General features: G+C 37.2%; 2 protein-coding genes across 2 annotated transcripts in view; both read right to left on the bottom strand.

Moving 5' to 3' along the window:
- LOC106180466 (uncharacterized) overlaps window positions 1–18,961 on the bottom strand; it is a 104,434-nt gene that overhangs the window by 12,171 nt on the left and 73,302 nt on the right. The window lies entirely within an intron of this gene.
- LOC106165301 (coadhesin-like) lies at window positions 14,027–17,855 on the bottom strand. The gene is made up of 8 exons (XM_086994038.1): window positions 17,663–17,855; window positions 17,327–17,497; window positions 17,016–17,186; window positions 16,690–16,860; window positions 16,003–16,224; window positions 15,468–15,575; window positions 14,844–14,995; window positions 14,027–14,641 (listed from the first exon to the last, which is right to left on the bottom strand). Exons 1-7 carry the CDS (start codon window positions 17,853–17,855, stop codon window positions 14,847–14,849), a joined length of 1,185 nt encoding a protein of 394 aa, XP_086850164.1. The 3' UTR covers window positions 14,027–14,641; window positions 14,844–14,846.

Genomic DNA, 18,961 nt, shown 5'->3' with positions numbered 1-18,961 from the left:
CTGTAAAAATGATCCGATATGGTGACTGGCATTTGAAGTAATGAGTAGAGAGTAACCAGAATCAAGGACATACAGTATGCTCACCATATTTTAACAGTTATGTCAGTGGTAATCGATGGGAGACGAGAGCCATATATTTTTTAGAAAGTGACGCCATAATTGAAAAAAAAATGTTCATTATGTTCAATGTACGGCAAATTCCTATAAGAAAACCAAAAAATGTTTAGGGGAAGTAATTATGAAATAACTGGACTGGATTATGAAGTACTGTTTCCTTTAATGTTATTATCGCAATAGTGTCCAAATAAAGTTTTGTTTGTAAGAAAACAATCAACATTTGGCTGCAAAACATAAAACACTGCTATATGCAAAGGTTTAGTTTAACTCTCATATGCTCCGTCGTCAACGCCATTTTTCAATTAGTGGTAAAACATTGCGCATGCGTTTTCAACACATTAAAAGTAAACGGCAGACATCGCTTATGGCGAATGTGGGTGGGGGCTTACTGCAGCTTGCCATCTCATATTCAATGCGATTGTCATCATTTACCAAATAAGCTGAAATCATGCGTCAGTAGTAAGATTTGATTATTGTTTGTCCTGGCTGTTGTGCTGGAGTAACAGTATCTCAGTTGCTAGGTTGTTTGATTTGCAACAAACGATGTATACCGAGGCTGCATGATGGATAGAGTTCAGGTCAAAGTAAATCAGCTGATATATTGCCAACAATATACATCGGTAAGGGTTTGATTCGTATCCCTACCTCCCTTCTTTGGCTTTTCCTCCTGTTTTAGTGGTGACCTCTGCAATCTGGCTGGGTTCAAACTGTTGGCATTATTAATAAAATAATTTTAATAATGCAATATCTGAAACATATAGTTCTTCCAAAAGGCTGTTGCAAATCAAGGGAATAAAGAGAAAATCAACAACGTTGAGTGGCCTGCGGTTTACCTACTTTATGTACACCCTCATTAAATACAAACAAACGGCTGAAAATGTAAAATCAATATGTTTCCATTAACTTTTCATTATGAAAATGGCGGTTTCCTCAGCTTACAGTATACTACAGCAGAGAAGAGGGTTTTAAAACTTGTCATAGAAGTTCATTTCTGATATTTTAGTTATTCATCGCCTGGAAGGGTGGGCTTACTGCAAAATAACATTCGATAATACTACGAAGGCAAAAGTTGACAAAAATTAAAAATAATACCATTTGGTACCAAATTCTGGACTTCAATTAAACCAAAAAACCTGTGGACTGAGATAGAGAACAAACTGTGAAAATGGGTCGTTTAGTAACTGGCATTCAACGTTATGGGCAAGAGAGTAGCTAGACACAAGTGTATATCGCACACACAACATATCTTAACAGTTATGCCGGTGGTAATCGATAGAAAGAGGAGGATCAATCTTTTTTAAGTGACGCCCCTTTTTATAGAAGAAAACACCCATCTTCTAATTTTAAACCAAATCCTTTTAAGAAAGAAAAAAAATGGTTGGTGGGAAGACTCGAAAGGGATTTCCCGCCGTCAGTGTTATGTGCATTTATTTATAAATGGTCACATCGCAGGTGAAGATTGCTATTAATACGTCATTCCATCTGCAAGAGGGGTCTTCGGGAGTAATCCAGGCTTCGTTATGACAGCACACTTGCACACAGTTCTCATGTGGTGAGTGATTAGTTGCAGAAACCCAATGTGCTGGAGAAACCATCTTTGAATCCTGATAATAAACCTACTGAGGACTTGTGGCATGAATTGAAGTGTGCAATCCAGAGGAGAACTAAACCCCAAATAGTCTGAACCAATTCCACCAAGCTTTTTTAGGAAACCTGGGGCAATAACCCACAAAACAGAATTGTTAACCTTGTTGAAAGCAGTGGTGCCGTCTACAGGAGATAATTTCAGTGCGCCGTAGCCACACACGCTAAAAGACACGTGACCTTTAACGAGCATCCCCTAATGCGAAATGCGTGTAAATTTGGTGACGTTTAATGGTGTCATTTCAATTTAATGGGTATTTCTTTACCTCCGTGGAGATGACAGTGGAATATCGGATTTAAATATGAATAAATGTATAGATATTGATCGTCTACGACAAAATAAATAAATGAATAAATAAATAATAACAATTAGTTACAACCACCAGCAGAGATTCTGACCATCAATTAAATCGAAATCTGTTGACTTGGATAAAGCACTAACTCCTAAAAGTAGCTAATGTAGTGGCTGGCATTCGGAGTTATGGTCAGGGAATAAACAGACAAAAGTGTGTGCAGTATGATCACCATATCTTAACAGCTATGTCAGTGGTAATCAATACAGAGAGGAGGACCAATATTTATTTTAAGTGACTCCCATTATTAAACAAAAAAGAAAACACACATCTTGCAATTATAAAGTAAAATCATTTACGAAAAAAAAATGGTTGGTGGAAGGAATTGTGTAATCATTACACTCTATAGGGTCATTATGTTATTTATAAACATTAAATGCTCTTGAGGATTTAGACAAGATATAGCGAGGTTCACAATTGTAGTACTTTTCCAATGGCTGAGCAACGTTCGGTAGTCCACCAGGTCACCTTTATTGTGCATTGATCATCTTAAAAAGAACTGGTGTACATATAAGCTTTATGCAATGGCAATATTTATTTATTTATTTATTCATTTATATATTCATTTATTTATTTATTTTAAATTTTCCGTAAAAGTAACAAAGAAAGCAACATTGATTTTAAAGAAATATTGGCATCACAAAAAAAGCTTTTTAATCGAACTGTGAATCTCACTACAACTTTTTTAATTCATTAAGGGCCTTATGTGTTAACAAACTACATAAGGTATAGTCCCATTTTTTTTTACAATTCTTTCAATAAAACATTTTTTATTTTAAAGAAATTTGACTTACACTGAGGACATGAAAGTATTTTCTTCGTTTAAAAAAAAATTAATCCTGTCTCTATCGATCACAAGCGACAGAGCGTGTGAGTACACTGTATACACGTATGTGGATACTGTCTGCCCATAACTTAGAGTACCAGTCACTAAATTGGCTCATTTTCAGATTTGGTGCTCTATCTCAGTTCACATATTTTCAATTTAACTGAAGCCCAGAATCACCGTCTATCTGTCAGTTGTTGCATGAGTGTCATCGAATGTTATTTTGCAGTAAGCCCACCTTTCGATAGGCGATGAATAACTATAAAATATCACAAATGAAGTTATATTTCAACTTTGAAAACCTCTGCTATATTATACTGTAAGCTGAAACCGTTAATGGGAACAGCTGTTTGTTTGTATTGAATGCGGGTGTACATAAAGTTGGAGAACTCAAGGCCACTCAACGTTGTTGATTTTCTCTTTGAACCTTGATCTGCAGAGTAAATCAGATGAGTTATATGTTTTAGGTTCTTAAAATCTGTGAAAAAATCAAATTATCAAAAAAACCTACAGTATCTTGCTGATGAATATCATTGGCAGTATATGACCTTATTCCCTTTGACCTGAACTCTATCCACCATGCAGCTTGGGTATACAGCGTGGGTAGCAAATAAAACAATCTAGAAATGACCTTGATAATGTTGCTCCAACACAGCAGCCTGGGCACACAGTGATAAAATCAGTGAAGTGAAGCAACGTACAAGCTTGTTTGTGGTGCCATTATTTCTTTACAAACAGAGTTGTTTTCTTTGTGACTTTTGTTGTTTGCTTTTCCTTTCTTCGACTACCGCATGACGTGATGATGCTTATATGAAACACTTTTATTAACTCCTCTGTGCTGTACGTGTCATCAACACCATTCTTCAATTTGCGCGAAAGATATGACTCATCCATTTTCAACACATTAAAAACAAATGACAGACAGTGCTCCTTTGGGTGGGGACTTTTTGCAGCTTGCAATTTAACGTTAAATGCGACCGTCATCATTTTTCCTAACGTGCTGTAACCATGCCTTTATAGAAATAGTTTATTACAGTGTGTCCCAGTTGATGTACATGTGCCAGATACTTGTGTGGCTCACTTTTTACTCTAATTCCATGCACTACTGTTCTTATCAGATATTCTGCTGGTAAGAAAACAAAGGAAGACATATAAACAACAACAGCCAAGTATACTATTGACAGCGTATAACTTAGATGAATATTCACGCTTAGATAAAGAAAACAAGTAAATGTGAACGATTTTAAGCTAAAGTTGGTGATGAAGAAGGTACGTGCTACCTTTGTAATTTTAAATATTTAAAGTAAACAAGATTGGTCCAATAGTTCCCAAACTATGGTTAGGGTCATTCAACATTTAACTCTAAAACCTAAAACACTGCTTTATGTAAAGGTTTATATTAACACCCTTATGCCCTGTCATCAAAGCGGTTATTCAATTTGTGAGTAAACAACGTGCATCCATTTTCAACACAATATTCTCCAGGCACTGTTTAAAACACTGCTTACTGCAGCTTGTAATCTTATTTAAACAGCGTTTGTAATAATTTACCAAACAAGCTGAAACCATTGTCTTAAAATAGTAATTTCACTGTGTGTTCTAGTTCCTGTGAGCTAGAGTTGTATGGTGGCCAATTTTTCCTAGAGTAAATGCACTAGTGCCTTTTCTGTTGCAAGAAAATATGCGAGGAACCGCTGGCGGCAACAGTCAAGATCAATGTAATACGTGTATCAGTTGGTTTCAAATTCCACCGGTGAGTCTGGACTTCAATTAAATCGAAAATATGTAGCCTGGGATAGAGCACCATACCATTGATATTGGTCTGACAGTGGTGATGGGGAGGGGGGGTCTTCTGCTATTTACACAATGTATGTATGTTAATAAGATTGGTCCATGGGTACCTACCACTGTAAAACAAGCTTAGGGCAAATTGACATTTGACTGTAAAACCTTCCACATTACTGGGGGGGGGGGGGAGGGGGGGGGAGGGGGTGTGTCACTGCAGCTTGCAATCCTACAGTGCGTGATGGTGGTCCTCATCTACCAACCAACCAATCCCTATAAAAATATTTCATTACTGTATGTCCCGGCTGCTTTGCAAGAAGGACATCATCAAGAGGATTTCTAGATTGTTTTATTTGCTAATCAAGCTGTATGCTAACTTTTTTTAACAGTTATGTCGGTGGTAATCGAAAGGAAGAGGAAGGCCAATCTTTTTTGACGCACATTATTAATAAAAAGACAACACCCATCATGTAATTGTAACGCAAATCCCTTTAAGAAATCAAGAATGGTTGGTGGAAAAAATTGTAATATTATTGGACCCTATATATCTTTATGAAATAGACGAGTTATATATAAATGTACACAGTCCAATAAAAATTGCAATTTAAGTATGTTCCAATAGCTGAACAAAGCGTGATCACGCAAACTGCCCATCCCCCCATAGGCAATGAATAACAATGAAATATCAGAAATACATTTCTATGGCAACTTTTAAAACCTCTGCTATATTATACTGTAAGCTGAGGCAACTCCATTTTCATCATGAAACCGTTAATGAAAACAGCTGTTTGTTTGTATTTAATGCGGGTGCACATAAAGTTGGAGAACTCAAGGCCACTCAACGTTGTTGATTTTCTCTTGATACCTTGATCTGCAGAAGCCAAACTCTTGCTGATAAATATAATTTGCAGCATATAACCTTATTCCCTTTGACCTGAACTCTATCCACCATACAGCTTGGGTATACAGCGTGGGTATCAAATAAAACAATCTAGAAACGACCTTGATAATGTTGCTCCAACATAGCAGCCGGGGCACACAGTGATAAAATCGGTAACGTGTAAGCTTGTTTGTGGTGTCAATATTTCTTTACAGACAATGTTGTTTTCTTTGTGACTTTTATTGTTTGCTTTTCCACACTGACAAAATGACAGACACCGCTCCTTTGGGTGGGGGCTTTCCGCAGCTTGCTATTTATCGTTAAATGTGACCGTCATCATTTATCAAACGAGCTGGTCCAGTTGTCCCCAAACTATGCTCAGGACCATTAGAAATGTAACTGTAAAATCTAGAACACTGCTCTATGTAACGTTTTATATTAACACCCTGATGCTTTGTCAGAGATATTATTTAATTTGTGAGAAACCATTATGCATACTTTTTTAATACAATTATCTCTAGACATTGCTTACTGCAGCTTGTAATCTAATTTGAAAGGCGTTCGTAAAAATTTACCAGACAAGCTGAAACCATGACTTTAAAATAGTGATATCACTGTGTGTTCTAGCTCCTGTGATGGATCAAAGTGTTGGCCAGCTTTTACTAGAGTTACTAGAGTATATATATATATATATATATATATATATATATATATATATATATATATATATATATATATATATATATATATTTTTTTTTTTTTTTTTTTTTTTTTTTTCTGTTTGTTTTTTTTCTTGTAAGAAAAAAATGCAAGGACACCTAGGCAGAAACAGTTGGTTTCAAATTCCACCGGGAGTCTTGACCTCAATTAAAATGAAATGTGTGGCCTGAGCTACAGCACCATATCCGAAAATTAAGCGATTAATATCTGATATTCGAAGTTATGGGCAGACAGCAACCAGAGAAGGAGTTGAAGAAGTGAAATTACTGGACTACAGGTAAATCGTGATGTAGTTGAAAAACATAAACGGTTGAATTAGACAAGTAATAGTGATTTTCACAGTTCAATAGAAATGACATTTTTATTATTTCTAATGGTGGTACAAGGCGTGATTAAGAAGGATAAAAATATTACTTAGTCCATAATATCATTGGATTTTTTTGGTCAGTTTTTTTCATGTTTGTGCAATTTTTTTTTTACCAGAACATTGACTTCATTCTCTTTTTTATTCCCTTCTAAGTATCTGGTTTATCATCAATCTTATCACCAGCTGTATTGCAATCAGGTCGTTTCAGTCCCCAACATGATTTCAAACTTTAAAGTTACCCCAAAATAGTCCCCTTCCCTTAAGGTTTGTTACCTGTAGTAGGTTTGCCTGAAAACTATGTAGTCTCGGAGATTACCCAGTCTTATACTGTATCTAAGTACTGATTTGGGATACTTATTTTGGGTGTACCGCACCATCTAAATTATTGAGCCCAAGCCTTTACACGGTCCTTTGAGTGTTTGATCCAGGAAAACAATTAAGGATAGAAAAAATGTTTGGTGCATGGGACACGCCGACATTTTCGAGTATTACATGATACTACAGAGAGCACAAGAGACCGCTAACAGCCCTGCTATTGAGAAACACTCATGGGCGTTGAGTTGTCTGGTGTTTTCGAATTAAAAGCACCCGCATATAATACCAGTAAACCATTATATATTTAAGGATAGTGTTTCCATTTGTCGTTTTAATGATGAAAATAACGGTCACCCTTCAGTTCGCACCGTGCTTAAGGATATCGTAACCCTGAATGCTGCAATGAGTTTTTCCTGCATCTAATTATTCAGTGGTGAATATTTCTGCATATTTAAACAATAAAGTCTCGAAAATACGAAATGCCGACTTGTATATTTTCGTTGCATAAGCATAGGCAACTCAAAGCTTAAATCGACAATTACCTCTCTATTTTGAATAGAGATTCAATCTCGTGCTGTCAGTTTGGTTTAAATATTTTTGTTATGAAGTTATGAGCCCCTTATTACATATGTATTTTCATTAAACAGAGGTATTATTTTGCTTTATTATTTATCTTTAGGAAAATCGCTTCAAGTTTTTGGAGTGCTAAATTGTGCCAGTAAAATGCTGTTTAAAAGGTGTCGTGGGTGCTTAGGTAAAAGAGAAATTTAAGAACCAATTTTCAGTTTTACCCCAAAATCGCAATGAAGCCGTCACCAGTAAGATGGCATGTGGAAATGTTAAATAATGTAGTCACTGAACACCATCTCTTCTCCAAAACAATGTACATGTGCAGGTAAGGCAAAGACTGTTTAGTTTTCGGAGAAGTGTGACAATACCTTTAACTGTAAAACACAGAACGTGGTTTTAAAATACATCATGGTGTTTAAATATAATTTAAATGTATTTTTGTATATATATTTTACAGCACTTGATTGCAACGTCAGGGTCATTTAGGTTTCACAACTTTTGACATAACTTCACATGTAAGTTACACATTATACATTATCAACATAATGTATGCATAGAAAATGTGCTCTTAAGCCACTGTGCATGCTACCCCTTGGCTTTTTTACACTACTGTGTAGCATACAGTTCTTGCATTTGTTTTTCAAATTTATTATTACAAAATTCCGTAATAGACATATACAAACTACAGGATTTTCAGTACGCTACACATTACTTATATGCATTGAACTAAAATAGATGAAATGCAGTAAATGGAATTATAGTATAATGGGTAATGTTTCCTGCAGGGGTTTACCTAATTACCGTCCACAACCGAGCACAACCGACTACAACCGTCCACTACCGTCCACAAGCACTAATTACCGTCCGCAAGCGTCCTTCCACAGGAATGAGTTTGAAAATCACTTAATAGTTAGAAATTTAACATAAGATGGTGTTTTACTGGACTTGGGCATGTGGACGTTTATAAAACATTTGTTGCACTAAAAAACACGTAAAACTATGTTTACTATTGTATACTAGTCTCCCAAAATACGAAAAAAGGAAACACGTTCATAAATATACAGTAATAAACATCGTATTGGCTAGGTTGCCTTCAGATTCAACAAACGTTTAAGGTAACAGTCGGGCGTTTGGAGAACGCGGGCTCTGCACATGGAAAAGTTACATTAGTGCACTGGGTGCGATTTCAATCAGAATCAAAATCAGATGTAGAATAATAGAAGTGTTTATTGTCAATTCATACCCAACAATGCATAACAATAGCATTAGTCGGTGTTACTTTCCTGTCAAAAGCTCCTTAATTTTCTAACATGTAAAATCTTTGGCACAGGACTAAATATCTTGTTGTAATATTCTTTATTAGCTAAAATATAACCTGAAATTTTGTAAGATGTTTTATTTGATAACTCTAGCAGCACCAATGTTTTTATAGCTCAAAAGTTAGTTTTGGAATTTGATTGCTTAGCAGTGCTCTCATATGCCAGTGTGAGTTTATAACTGAGCATAAAGTGGGAGCCGCAACGAATTAGTTGACAAACTTAACCAAATAGTTAAATTTATGGTTGTGGCAATTTTGAGCTTGCTCCATGGATTCAGAGATTTCGCGATGTGAATGCCGCGTGGTCAACAAGAATTGACACCCAAAATATAGGTTGTACAAAAAATGTATACAACATCGATCCAGCTTTTACGGAATACCATGCGATTGTGTATAGGGACAGAAAGCTGAAAATACTCAACACCCCCACCACAACCAAAACACCAGGGCAGGGAAAGCGACGCTGAAGCAAAAGAGCGCAACCGTAAACATGCACGCGTAAAATAATGACTGTTTCAATAAAAAAATAAACAATAACAACAACAACAACAACAACAACAACAATAATAATAATAATAATAATAATAATAATAATGACACACATAGATTATTTCTTTCTGTTATTTTGTGGGTTACCCTTGGCGTTTCCAAAATAAATAATATAAAATAAATACGTACAAACACGTAAATAGATTTTCCTGCCATTCAGAGCATACTGTGATCTGTTACATAAGACGATTGCTTGTTTTCTATAAAGACAGTCTTTATTCTTTTCTAGTCCATAACTTTTATTTTGTAACTAAAAAGTCATTTAGCCTAATTCACGGACAATTATAACTTAACGCAATAAAAACGCAATTATACCGCAATTATAAAATAGCCACTATATATGTTTATGAAGGGGGTTGAGCTCCTAGGCGGAGGTACAGGTATACTATTCTGTCATTTCATTAAATTTCACCTTAGCAGATACCCAGTTGTAACAACGTAGGTGTACTAGCTAACTGCCTTTGTATTTATTCGTTCTAAATGTCCCAAACATATAGTACATAGTATAAAGCGCATGCATCCGAACAAGCTCAATTCAACCCCCTTTTTTAAGGAGCTCATCAGTTGTCACTTAAAATACAGCAAGACATAGGTGTAGCACAGAATAAAAAAGGTTAAATCTTTCAAGGGTAAAACCAAGAAAACAAAGTAAGTCCAGTAAGGAACGTGTTTACATGAATGGGCTAGCTCTCATTAAAAAAGATTCATTATGTTTATAGTCTCTACTGTAATACAGAAAATAGAGCATATTTAAGCAACAACTTGCTATTGCATGTAGCAAATTTAAGGTCCACACTTACCAAGAGGTAATACCTTGCTCTACTCGGATGATTTGAGTAAATGTTTATTCTTCTTTGGAATGTCTTCTACACTGTGCGTTCTTCGTCTTCTTGGATGGCTAACGGACCCACGGCAGGTTGCGAATAAGTGAGCTGTCTGTGGCAGGTTATGTAATAATTATTCATATTTCAGCGATTGACAGCCCTCTTATTCATCACGTGATATTATCAATTGCGCATCTAGATTAACTGACGTACCCAAGACTGTGTGGTGGATAGTTAAGAGTTCAGGCACAAAGATCATAAGGTGATACAGACTTGACATTTAATATGGGATATTTTAGTTTTGAAGGTATGCCAAGGTAAAAATGCGTTCTTTCTTTTTAAGATATGTGAATGAAGAAGTGTGTAGTCAGGTATGTCGCTACCAATTAACTGACTACCATGCCTGTTGCACTGCTGCATTGTGTAATATACGGTGATTTAACTGGGTAGTGGTACTTTGGGCTGATGAAAGCTTGGGTTTGGCAAAGCATGGTTTTGTCAAAAAAGTATCCATATATCGGCAACTACTGTATGGAAATATTTTAAATTTTGCATACAAGCGGTCGGTTTTGCAGAGCGTAAAATGAGCCAAGCAGTGTATTAAAGAATTGTTAATCAGTGGCAGAATGGCGCAAAAAAAGACAGACATTAGCAAGACAGATTATTGCGCCAAACGGAACGGTCTGCACAGTTTTATAGAGGAATGCCCAGACTGATGTACTTAGACTGAGGTCTCGCCCAATGTATCGAAATCCTACCACCAGGGTACAGGACTCGCTGTCTTTCGGGATGTGCTGCTGCAACCAAACAAAAACCACCAAGTCCGTTCAGAATGAGGGGTAAAATGCCACCAAGACGCGTTTTTAAGGGCCCTTAGCGAATACCAATCTGGTCTTAGCAGGTTAGAATAACAGAACACCTCCGAGGAATCAACAGTAAACAGCAAAACATCGTCGTCTGTTTCTCTAATAAATTGGGGATCATTGCCGTTTCTGGGTAGAACATTGAAACTGCGTAGCTTTCTTTATTGAGGTCAGATTTCACCTGAACCGCTCAACTAGTCAAAACAGAGTTTACTTACATCCAGAAGAGGTTTACGGCGAAGCGTCTGCCGCGTCTAAAGTGACTAGGGTCACTGACAGCGTCACTTATTTGGAGTGGATACCACATTGGTGGCAAAACACCAATGGTCGTCATCGATAAAACCTGAACCAGATCAAATGAAGGAATAACCTGGGAACCATTTGACAATCATTTGATAGGGGGCACCTTAAGAACAATTCTGGGTTCTGCGGTGAGATTGCCGGTTCGCACAGAGCACTTTCAAAAGCAGATGACTTACAGAGCCAAGGGAATGAGCAGCTACCTTGGTCATCAAAATCGCCATATTTGAACCACATAGACAATATGGGTAGGCCATTACTCGCCGAATCAATGGCCTACATGTCCTACAACAAAATTGGACCAAATTGGACAAGATAATTTGATTATATTTATGTAGGGAAAGATTATTCTAATTTTGTTAATAATTTTGTTCCCCTTCAGGGAGCTGACCACATCAAGGTGAAAGCAGATGTTTGCGGCACTGATAGGCACATACATTTATCTGTCATGATCAATGTCATTGGCAGCTGTTTCTAGCGAGCTACATCAGTGAGAAGTCAGTCAGCTTTTAGCTCCAGTAATATTTTCCCGCATTCTTCTCTAGCTCAGTTATAGCAGCTGCACTAGCAATGTATTTATTGACATTAAACAGGTCAACAATGGAGTGTTTTAGGAGGAAGTTCACTCGGAAGTTCGGAAGTTATGCAGAAGGCGGTATAGTCAAACGGTGAACAAATCACGTGAGAAGGGGAAACGATCATTCGGAGTCGATTAGGGCTGGTGTGCAATCACTGGTTCTCCAGTTTATTTAAAGCTTGATTTTCATATCTGAAATTTACAATTTATGATACCAAAATGTTGGACGTAACAAAATAAGACAAAGCGTATGAATCGGACCCTACTGAGAAGAGTTTGAATAGCAAACGGTGAGTTAACCTAGGCTGACATACAGGGTACACGACGTACATTTTTTGTTATTGCAAAGGAATTGCTGTCGACATGAGCAAACAATAACGGGTTATGTTGTATCGATTGCAATAGACGTTCACTTGAATCATTTTAATGAGTCACAATTATTCATTTATTTATTTATTATTAATTAATTTATTTATTATTAATTTTATTATTATTATTATTATTATTATTATTATTAAGAGTATGGCATCACATTAAGTGTTAAATAAATAGAAAAATGTAGTGACACAGTCAAAAACGACATTACTGATATTGATAAATCATGATATAATAAATAAAGACAAAGATAAAAAAAATGTTATAAAAACTTTAAACAGTCAGCTTTGAAAAGTTTGCGCTCTCTGCAAAGAGGGTTATGTTTACGGTAAGTCATGTTAGTTACCGGTAGTTATTTTGTAATTTTTCTGCTCGCACATAATGCAAAAAAAAAAAAAAAAAAAATATATATATATATATATATATATATATATATATATATATATATATATATATATATATATATATATATATAATAATAATAATAATAATAATGAAAAAAATAAAATAATAAATAAATTACCCCACGTTATTTGCGACAAATGACCTAATTAAACATAATATTGGCCCTATCATTAAAACAGACATCACGCCATGTCGGCAATTGAACTGTAAAGTTTACAAGCAAGCCTTCTCCATGTGTCACCAATATAGTAAACATTCACATAACGTGTCATGCGAACAAGTTTCAGTTAAGTAAATTTTCTAAATACTGATTCCACAGATGTTTCAGATTTGACGGAATACTTTTAACAAATATTTCATTAAATCGAAACCAACTACGATGCTATAGGTGAGTGTTAGTAGTATACATAAAAACGAACAACGCGTTTCACTCTTCCGTACAAATGAAGTAGGTCCTGATGTTTTACCTTTAGATTTCAATATGGAAACTAATGTTTGCTAAATGCTCGATAATTATTTTTGTTTCGGATTTTGCTGTGTTTGAAATGGCTGCTATCTTCAGGATAACTCTCCAGAAGACAACGATTTTATAAACAGCTAAGCCCCCTTTATACTGGAAGGCTGTTGTACACGCGTTTCCGCGGCTAACTCATGAACATTAATGAATTCAGTCTATTTCACCCTGGCCCGTACAGAAATACTATACTATACTATGGTACTTTTACAGTTAGATAAGAACATAGGATTAGGGCTACGGGAATGACAGATTTCAATATTTCCAATCTTTACTGTTTTACTTGGCCAGATATCAAGTTTCGCTCTTGGCCAATCAGTTTGCAAGGAAATAATGCTAGTTTTGGACCAATGTCTGTCACTTTACACCAGAGGATGGAAATCTAATATACGTCCCTGTCTCACCATATTTGATTCTTACAGACATTTTATTTTGAATACAACGAAACCCAGGTGCCTGATCTCGGTTTTCTATGGCGGGCTGCATAAAACTTTCTTCGTTTATAACTTGAATTATTTGGATAGAAAAGGCACAAATCGTCAAATGTAAGCACAGGTTCGTGTGGAGCACCGGTCCAAGAGTAGGTGAAAATCAATTACTTTTAAAACTGATGAAGGTATAATATAACTATGAGCTTGCCAAACATACAGTTAGCAATAAGGTATGGAAAACAACCAAACTGAAGCATTTGCGACAGTTTTATTTGCATGACGTAGAATGACTTGTTTACAATACAGCTAACCACTCCCTTATCACGACAATTGCATACGAATATTAAAATATGTAAATGTAATCTGAAGATCTATTGAGACGGATCAATTAACTAAAATATTAAATAGCCGAAATGGTGCCTCTGGAATCTAGCAGGCTTACTTATCATTAAATTAATTAACCAACCACCTTGTATTATTGGAATTAGGAAAAAAAAACAATGATTTAAGGCATACTGAAACGACATCAAGCCTTCCTAGCAAATTAAATGTTTACCATTAGTATTTAAATATTAAAACTAATAAATACATATAAATATCATAATATTTCACCACATTATAATATTATTAAATTACATAAAGGAAACTGAAATGAGTACATAATGACCTTCAACACAAGCAAAGTAAATTTAAGTTTTAAGTTAATTTGAGAAGTAAATGATGTTTTAGGAAACTGGTAAATAAGCAAGCTGCAACAGTTTTTTCCCCATGTTTTATAATTTTTTTGCTATTTTCAATCTGCTAACCAATAATCAGTTGGAATAATATACAACATCATATTTAAATGCAGTCGAGAAATGTCTGCATAAGTCCGTTTTGTCCAGCATTTTTGAAGTCCTGGCGTATCTCTGTAAATATAAAGAAAGACATTTGATAAATACTTAAGCTTGGATTCCAAATGTAATACATCAGGTTCTAAGAGATATACAAAACGATTTGTAAAAATGCAAATTTGTGAAGTACAAGATTCAATGAAGCGTCGAATTCATAATCGTTAGTTTTATTGATCGTTTTGTCTCTAAAAGTCCCTCTATTTCCATAAACACTTACCATTTAATACAAGGTATTGCAACACATGTATTTTATCATCACTCGGCAAGGGCAGCCGGGAGGAGCAGGGATTGTCACTTGACAAACCCGACGTGATTGGTCGGTACATACGTCGGTCACGGCAGCCTGCACGTCAGCAACATAGGTCTCATCTGGAATATTTCCAGTAGAAAAAAATAATTTAAACAATTTCTTCTGTATGGTCGTTTTTGAAGCTAAGACATATATTTTGAATATCTATCGTATGGATTGATTTTGATGACATTTTCAGAAATGCGATTGGGTTTTGATGGTGATTCGGGTTTCCATATGGATCCAAGGCTTACAGCCAAATCTTTTTTTAATATAATTCACGAGACTGTTAGGACTTATTCCATTGTGAGACAGTGAATGTTGACCTTGACCCAAAATATTCAAGAGAGGTATCTTAACTCGGGGAATGGGTGTGCTACCAAGTGCCAAAATTCATCAATTTGGCGGAGGCCGGCTCTCTACGTGCTTTTCGAGTAAGGATCTAAATAAAAAAATTATGTGATATTTTTATTTTGTTTCAAGTCTGTGTACTCATTTATTCTATATCATAAAAGGAAAAAAGAGATATAAAACAAAACAATCTCGACTTACCATAGTTTTGGATACTTTTAATCAGTACAATCCCACATCTAAAGGTGACATTCTTGTCATTTGTGTTAGCTCCCCGGAAATTCACCCGAATATTGTGAAGCCTATTTCCTAGAGATAACAACAAAGGGAAGAAGGGATCACCTTAAAATCATGCATCATGTACGGTTTTGAAATAGAACATGCTAGCACAAAGAGCTTTACACCTTATTATAGCAAAATAAAAAGTGATCTAAATGACACATTCCTAGGGATTTAAAGCCCTTGAGGTAATTACGTATATACTATGGGCATTGTAGAGGAAAGTGTGATATGTAAACCCGGATTTAAGTAATGCTTTTTTTTTAATTTTTAAATCAATCCTGTAATTGAGTTAAAAACTGTCTGTCAAATGTTACTGCAAACGGTAATAACAAAGAAAAAATACGGGGATGTGAATCAAAAGTGTGCAGTTCTACATGGGCCTGCAACAGAACCCGTTATTAGACAAGAAGCTATTTTGTCATGTTATATCCGAAAGTTACAAGAGGATACTAACCTCTGTAGTGTTGGAATGAACCCGGTGATCTACCACTTGTTGTACAACACGGCTTTTGGGTGCAGTTTTCATATTCTTCAGGAAGTTGGCCACAGTCATCACCACGGCAAACTGGGTCGGGATATATACACTCCTTGGTACGTGACCGAGTCACTGTTCCTGGCAGTCCACAGGTAGCAGAACAAGAAGACCACGGTAACCAATTACTCAGATAACCATCCACTGGAACATAAGTATTAAAATGTCATCAAATGTCATCGCCGCCCTCAAAAGGGATATAATGTTCCCATTAGTAGGTTCCGAATATTGCCTTAGCGCCTGTTAAGGATGACGTAAGATTGTTTGTTTGTTCGAAACATAACGCAAAACTTTTTGGACGAACCTTGATGATATTTGCAGGATAGGCCACATATGGACCAAAGAACAAATGAGTAGATTCTTTTGGGGGTGATATGGATAAAAACCGACAACGGACTCCGCGTCGAAGCTTCACATGTTGTAATATTCACACCTTAATATCTCTGATTTGTTTACGTCATGCACATTGTTGTGACGTTACAACCTGATCTCTTGCTAACATTTTGCCTGACATGACTATAATGAAATCCGCGCTCTTGTGGGGTACAAGGTTTAGGCTATGTCTATAAAGCATTTCAGAGAAAGATAGAGATGGATGTATATCTTCACCTGGGCAACAGGGGCCACTACAACACTGTGTATCGGTTGTCGCACCCACACAGGTGGCGCCACCGTGAGCGGGTTCAGGACATTTGCACTCCCTAGAGCGTGTGTTTGCACCATTTCCACACGTTACTGAACAATCAGTCCAATCGCTGTACGTGCACCATCCACCGTCAACTGGAGTGCAATATAACTATATAATGAAATGTTGCTTTTTTGGTTTGGTAAATGAAATGTCCGTTTAAACTGCGATTTCAGAGTGAGAGAGAGAGAGAGAGAGAGAGAGAGAGAGATTGGGGAGGTTGGAGAGGGGGGAAGAGAGGGGTCGTTACCTGGGCAAGGGGGGCCACTACAAGACTGAGTCTCGGTTTCTGCACCCACACAGGTGGCGCCACCGTAGGCGGGTTCAGGACATTTGCACTCCCTAGAGCGCGTCTGTGTACCATTTCCACACGTTACTGAGCAATCACTCCAATCACTGTACGTGCACCATCCGCCGTCAACTGGAGGGCAATAAAAGTACATTATGAAATATTGTTTTCAGGTTTAGTAAATGGAATGTCTGTGTTAACTGCAATTTCAGAGAGATTGAGAGAGAGAGAGAGAGAGAGAGATAGAGAGAAAGAGAGAGGGGTGTCGTTACCTGGACAAGGGGGGGCACTACAAGACTGAGTCTCGGTTTCTGCACCCACACAGGTGGCGCCACCGTAGGCGGGTTCAGGACACTTGCACTCCCTAGAGCGTGTCTGTGTGCCGTTTTCACACGTCACTGAGCAATCAGTCCAATCGCTGTACGTGCACCAGCCGCCGTCAACTGGAGGGCAATATAACTACATAATGAAATGTTGCTTTTTTGGTTTGGTCAATGAAATGTCCGTTTAAGCTGCGATTTCAGAGAGATAGAGAGAGAGAGAATGAGAGAGAGAGAGAGAGAGAGAGATTGGGGAGGTTGGAGAGGGGGGAAGAGAGGGGTCGGTACCTGGGCAAGGGGGGCCACTACAAGACTGAGTCTCGGTTTCTGCACCCACACAGGTGGAGCCACCGTAGGCGGGTTCAGGACATTTGCACTCCCTAGAGCGCGTCTGTGTACTATTTCCACACGTTACTGAGCAATCACTCCAGTCACTGTACGTGCACCATCCGCCGTCAACTGGAGGGCAATAAAAGTACATTATGAAATATTGTTTTCAGGTTTAGTACATGTAAATGGAATGTCTGTGTTAACTGCAATTTCAGAGAGAGAGTGAGAGAGAGAGAGAGAGAAAGAGAGAGGGGTGTCGTTACCTGGGCAAGGGGGGCCACTACAAGACTGAGTCTCGGTTTCTGCACCCACACAGGTGGCGCCACCGTAGGCGGGTTCAGGACACTTGCACTCCCTAGAGCGTGTGTTTGCACCATTTCCACACGTTACTGAGCAATCAGTCCAATCGCTGTACGTGCACCAGCCGCCGTCAACTGGAGGGCAATATACAACATTGGTCAAAGAGGTTGTCCCAGCCCCATTTCCATGTACTTTTATTTACAAATGATCACCTTACAGGTGTAAATTGTTATAAACGGTACTTTTTATTCCAAATACCATGTCTAACATGATTAATGGTTCAAAAAATACAAAATAGTGGTAAAATTGTCAAATTTATAACAGGTACCCCCTCAAATCCAATGTTTCACTGTGATTTCTACAGATGTAAAGGAATGTCTCTTAAATTAAAAAGACCACATTAAATGTCACCAAATTTACACACAATAAGCATTAGGATGTGCTCCTCAATGCCCAGGATATTGTCCTATTCTTCTTAAACAGCTTGGAAAAGTTGGTCCACTTTTTTATGGGGTTGGTTCTCCTCTGCATTGCACACTTTAATTCATGCCACAGGTGATTAGTAAGGTTTGTATCAGGACTCAAATATGGTGGTTTCATCCTTAGAACATTGTGCTCTACAACAAATCACTTGCCAGGCAAGAGGTGTGAGCAAGTGTGCTGTTATGATGAAGCCTGGAGTTAACCCCAAAGTCAGTTCTTGAAGATGGAGTGAAATATCATCTGAGAATGCTACGTTCAGTGATCCCACAGGGACCTGAACCGGGCCATCCATCACTGGAAGGGAATTGGTTTTGCTGCAGAATCAGATTATTTTTGTATCCCATCGATGGTCAAATAAGGGTCCGTAGACATGTTGAAAAATGCCTCTTGGAAGGGTGTATGCAGAATAATATTGCCTGAGGTGTTAGATCAGTCGGCATTTGGACGTAACTGGGTCATTTTACGGTATAATTC

This window comes from Lingula anatina, chromosome 8 (assembly GCF_051362555.1).
Source record: "Lingula anatina isolate TDL-2025a chromosome 8, LinAna3.0, whole genome shotgun sequence".
In the NCBI taxonomy this organism is placed as follows: Eukaryota; Metazoa; Brachiopoda; class Lingulata; order Lingulida; family Lingulidae; genus Lingula; species Lingula anatina.
The sequence above is the reverse complement of the archived record's forward strand: the minus strand, read 5'-3'. Positions and strand labels throughout refer to the sequence as shown.

Bases quoted from the DNA above. Each gene is read 5' to 3' on its own strand.
- LOC106165301 (XM_086994038.1), bottom strand. From the start codon at position 17,855: ATGTACTTTTATTGCCCTCCAGTTGACGGCGGATGGTGCACGTACAGT. The intron at 16,225-16,689 runs GTGAAGATATAC...CTTATGTTCCAG, and splicing joins TAGTGGCCCCTGTTGCCCAG to TGGATGGTTATCTGAGTAAT. The intron at 14,996-15,467 runs GTAAGTCGAGAT...GAAATATTCCAG, and splicing joins TAAAAGTATCCAAAACTATG to ATGAGACCTATGTTGCTGAC.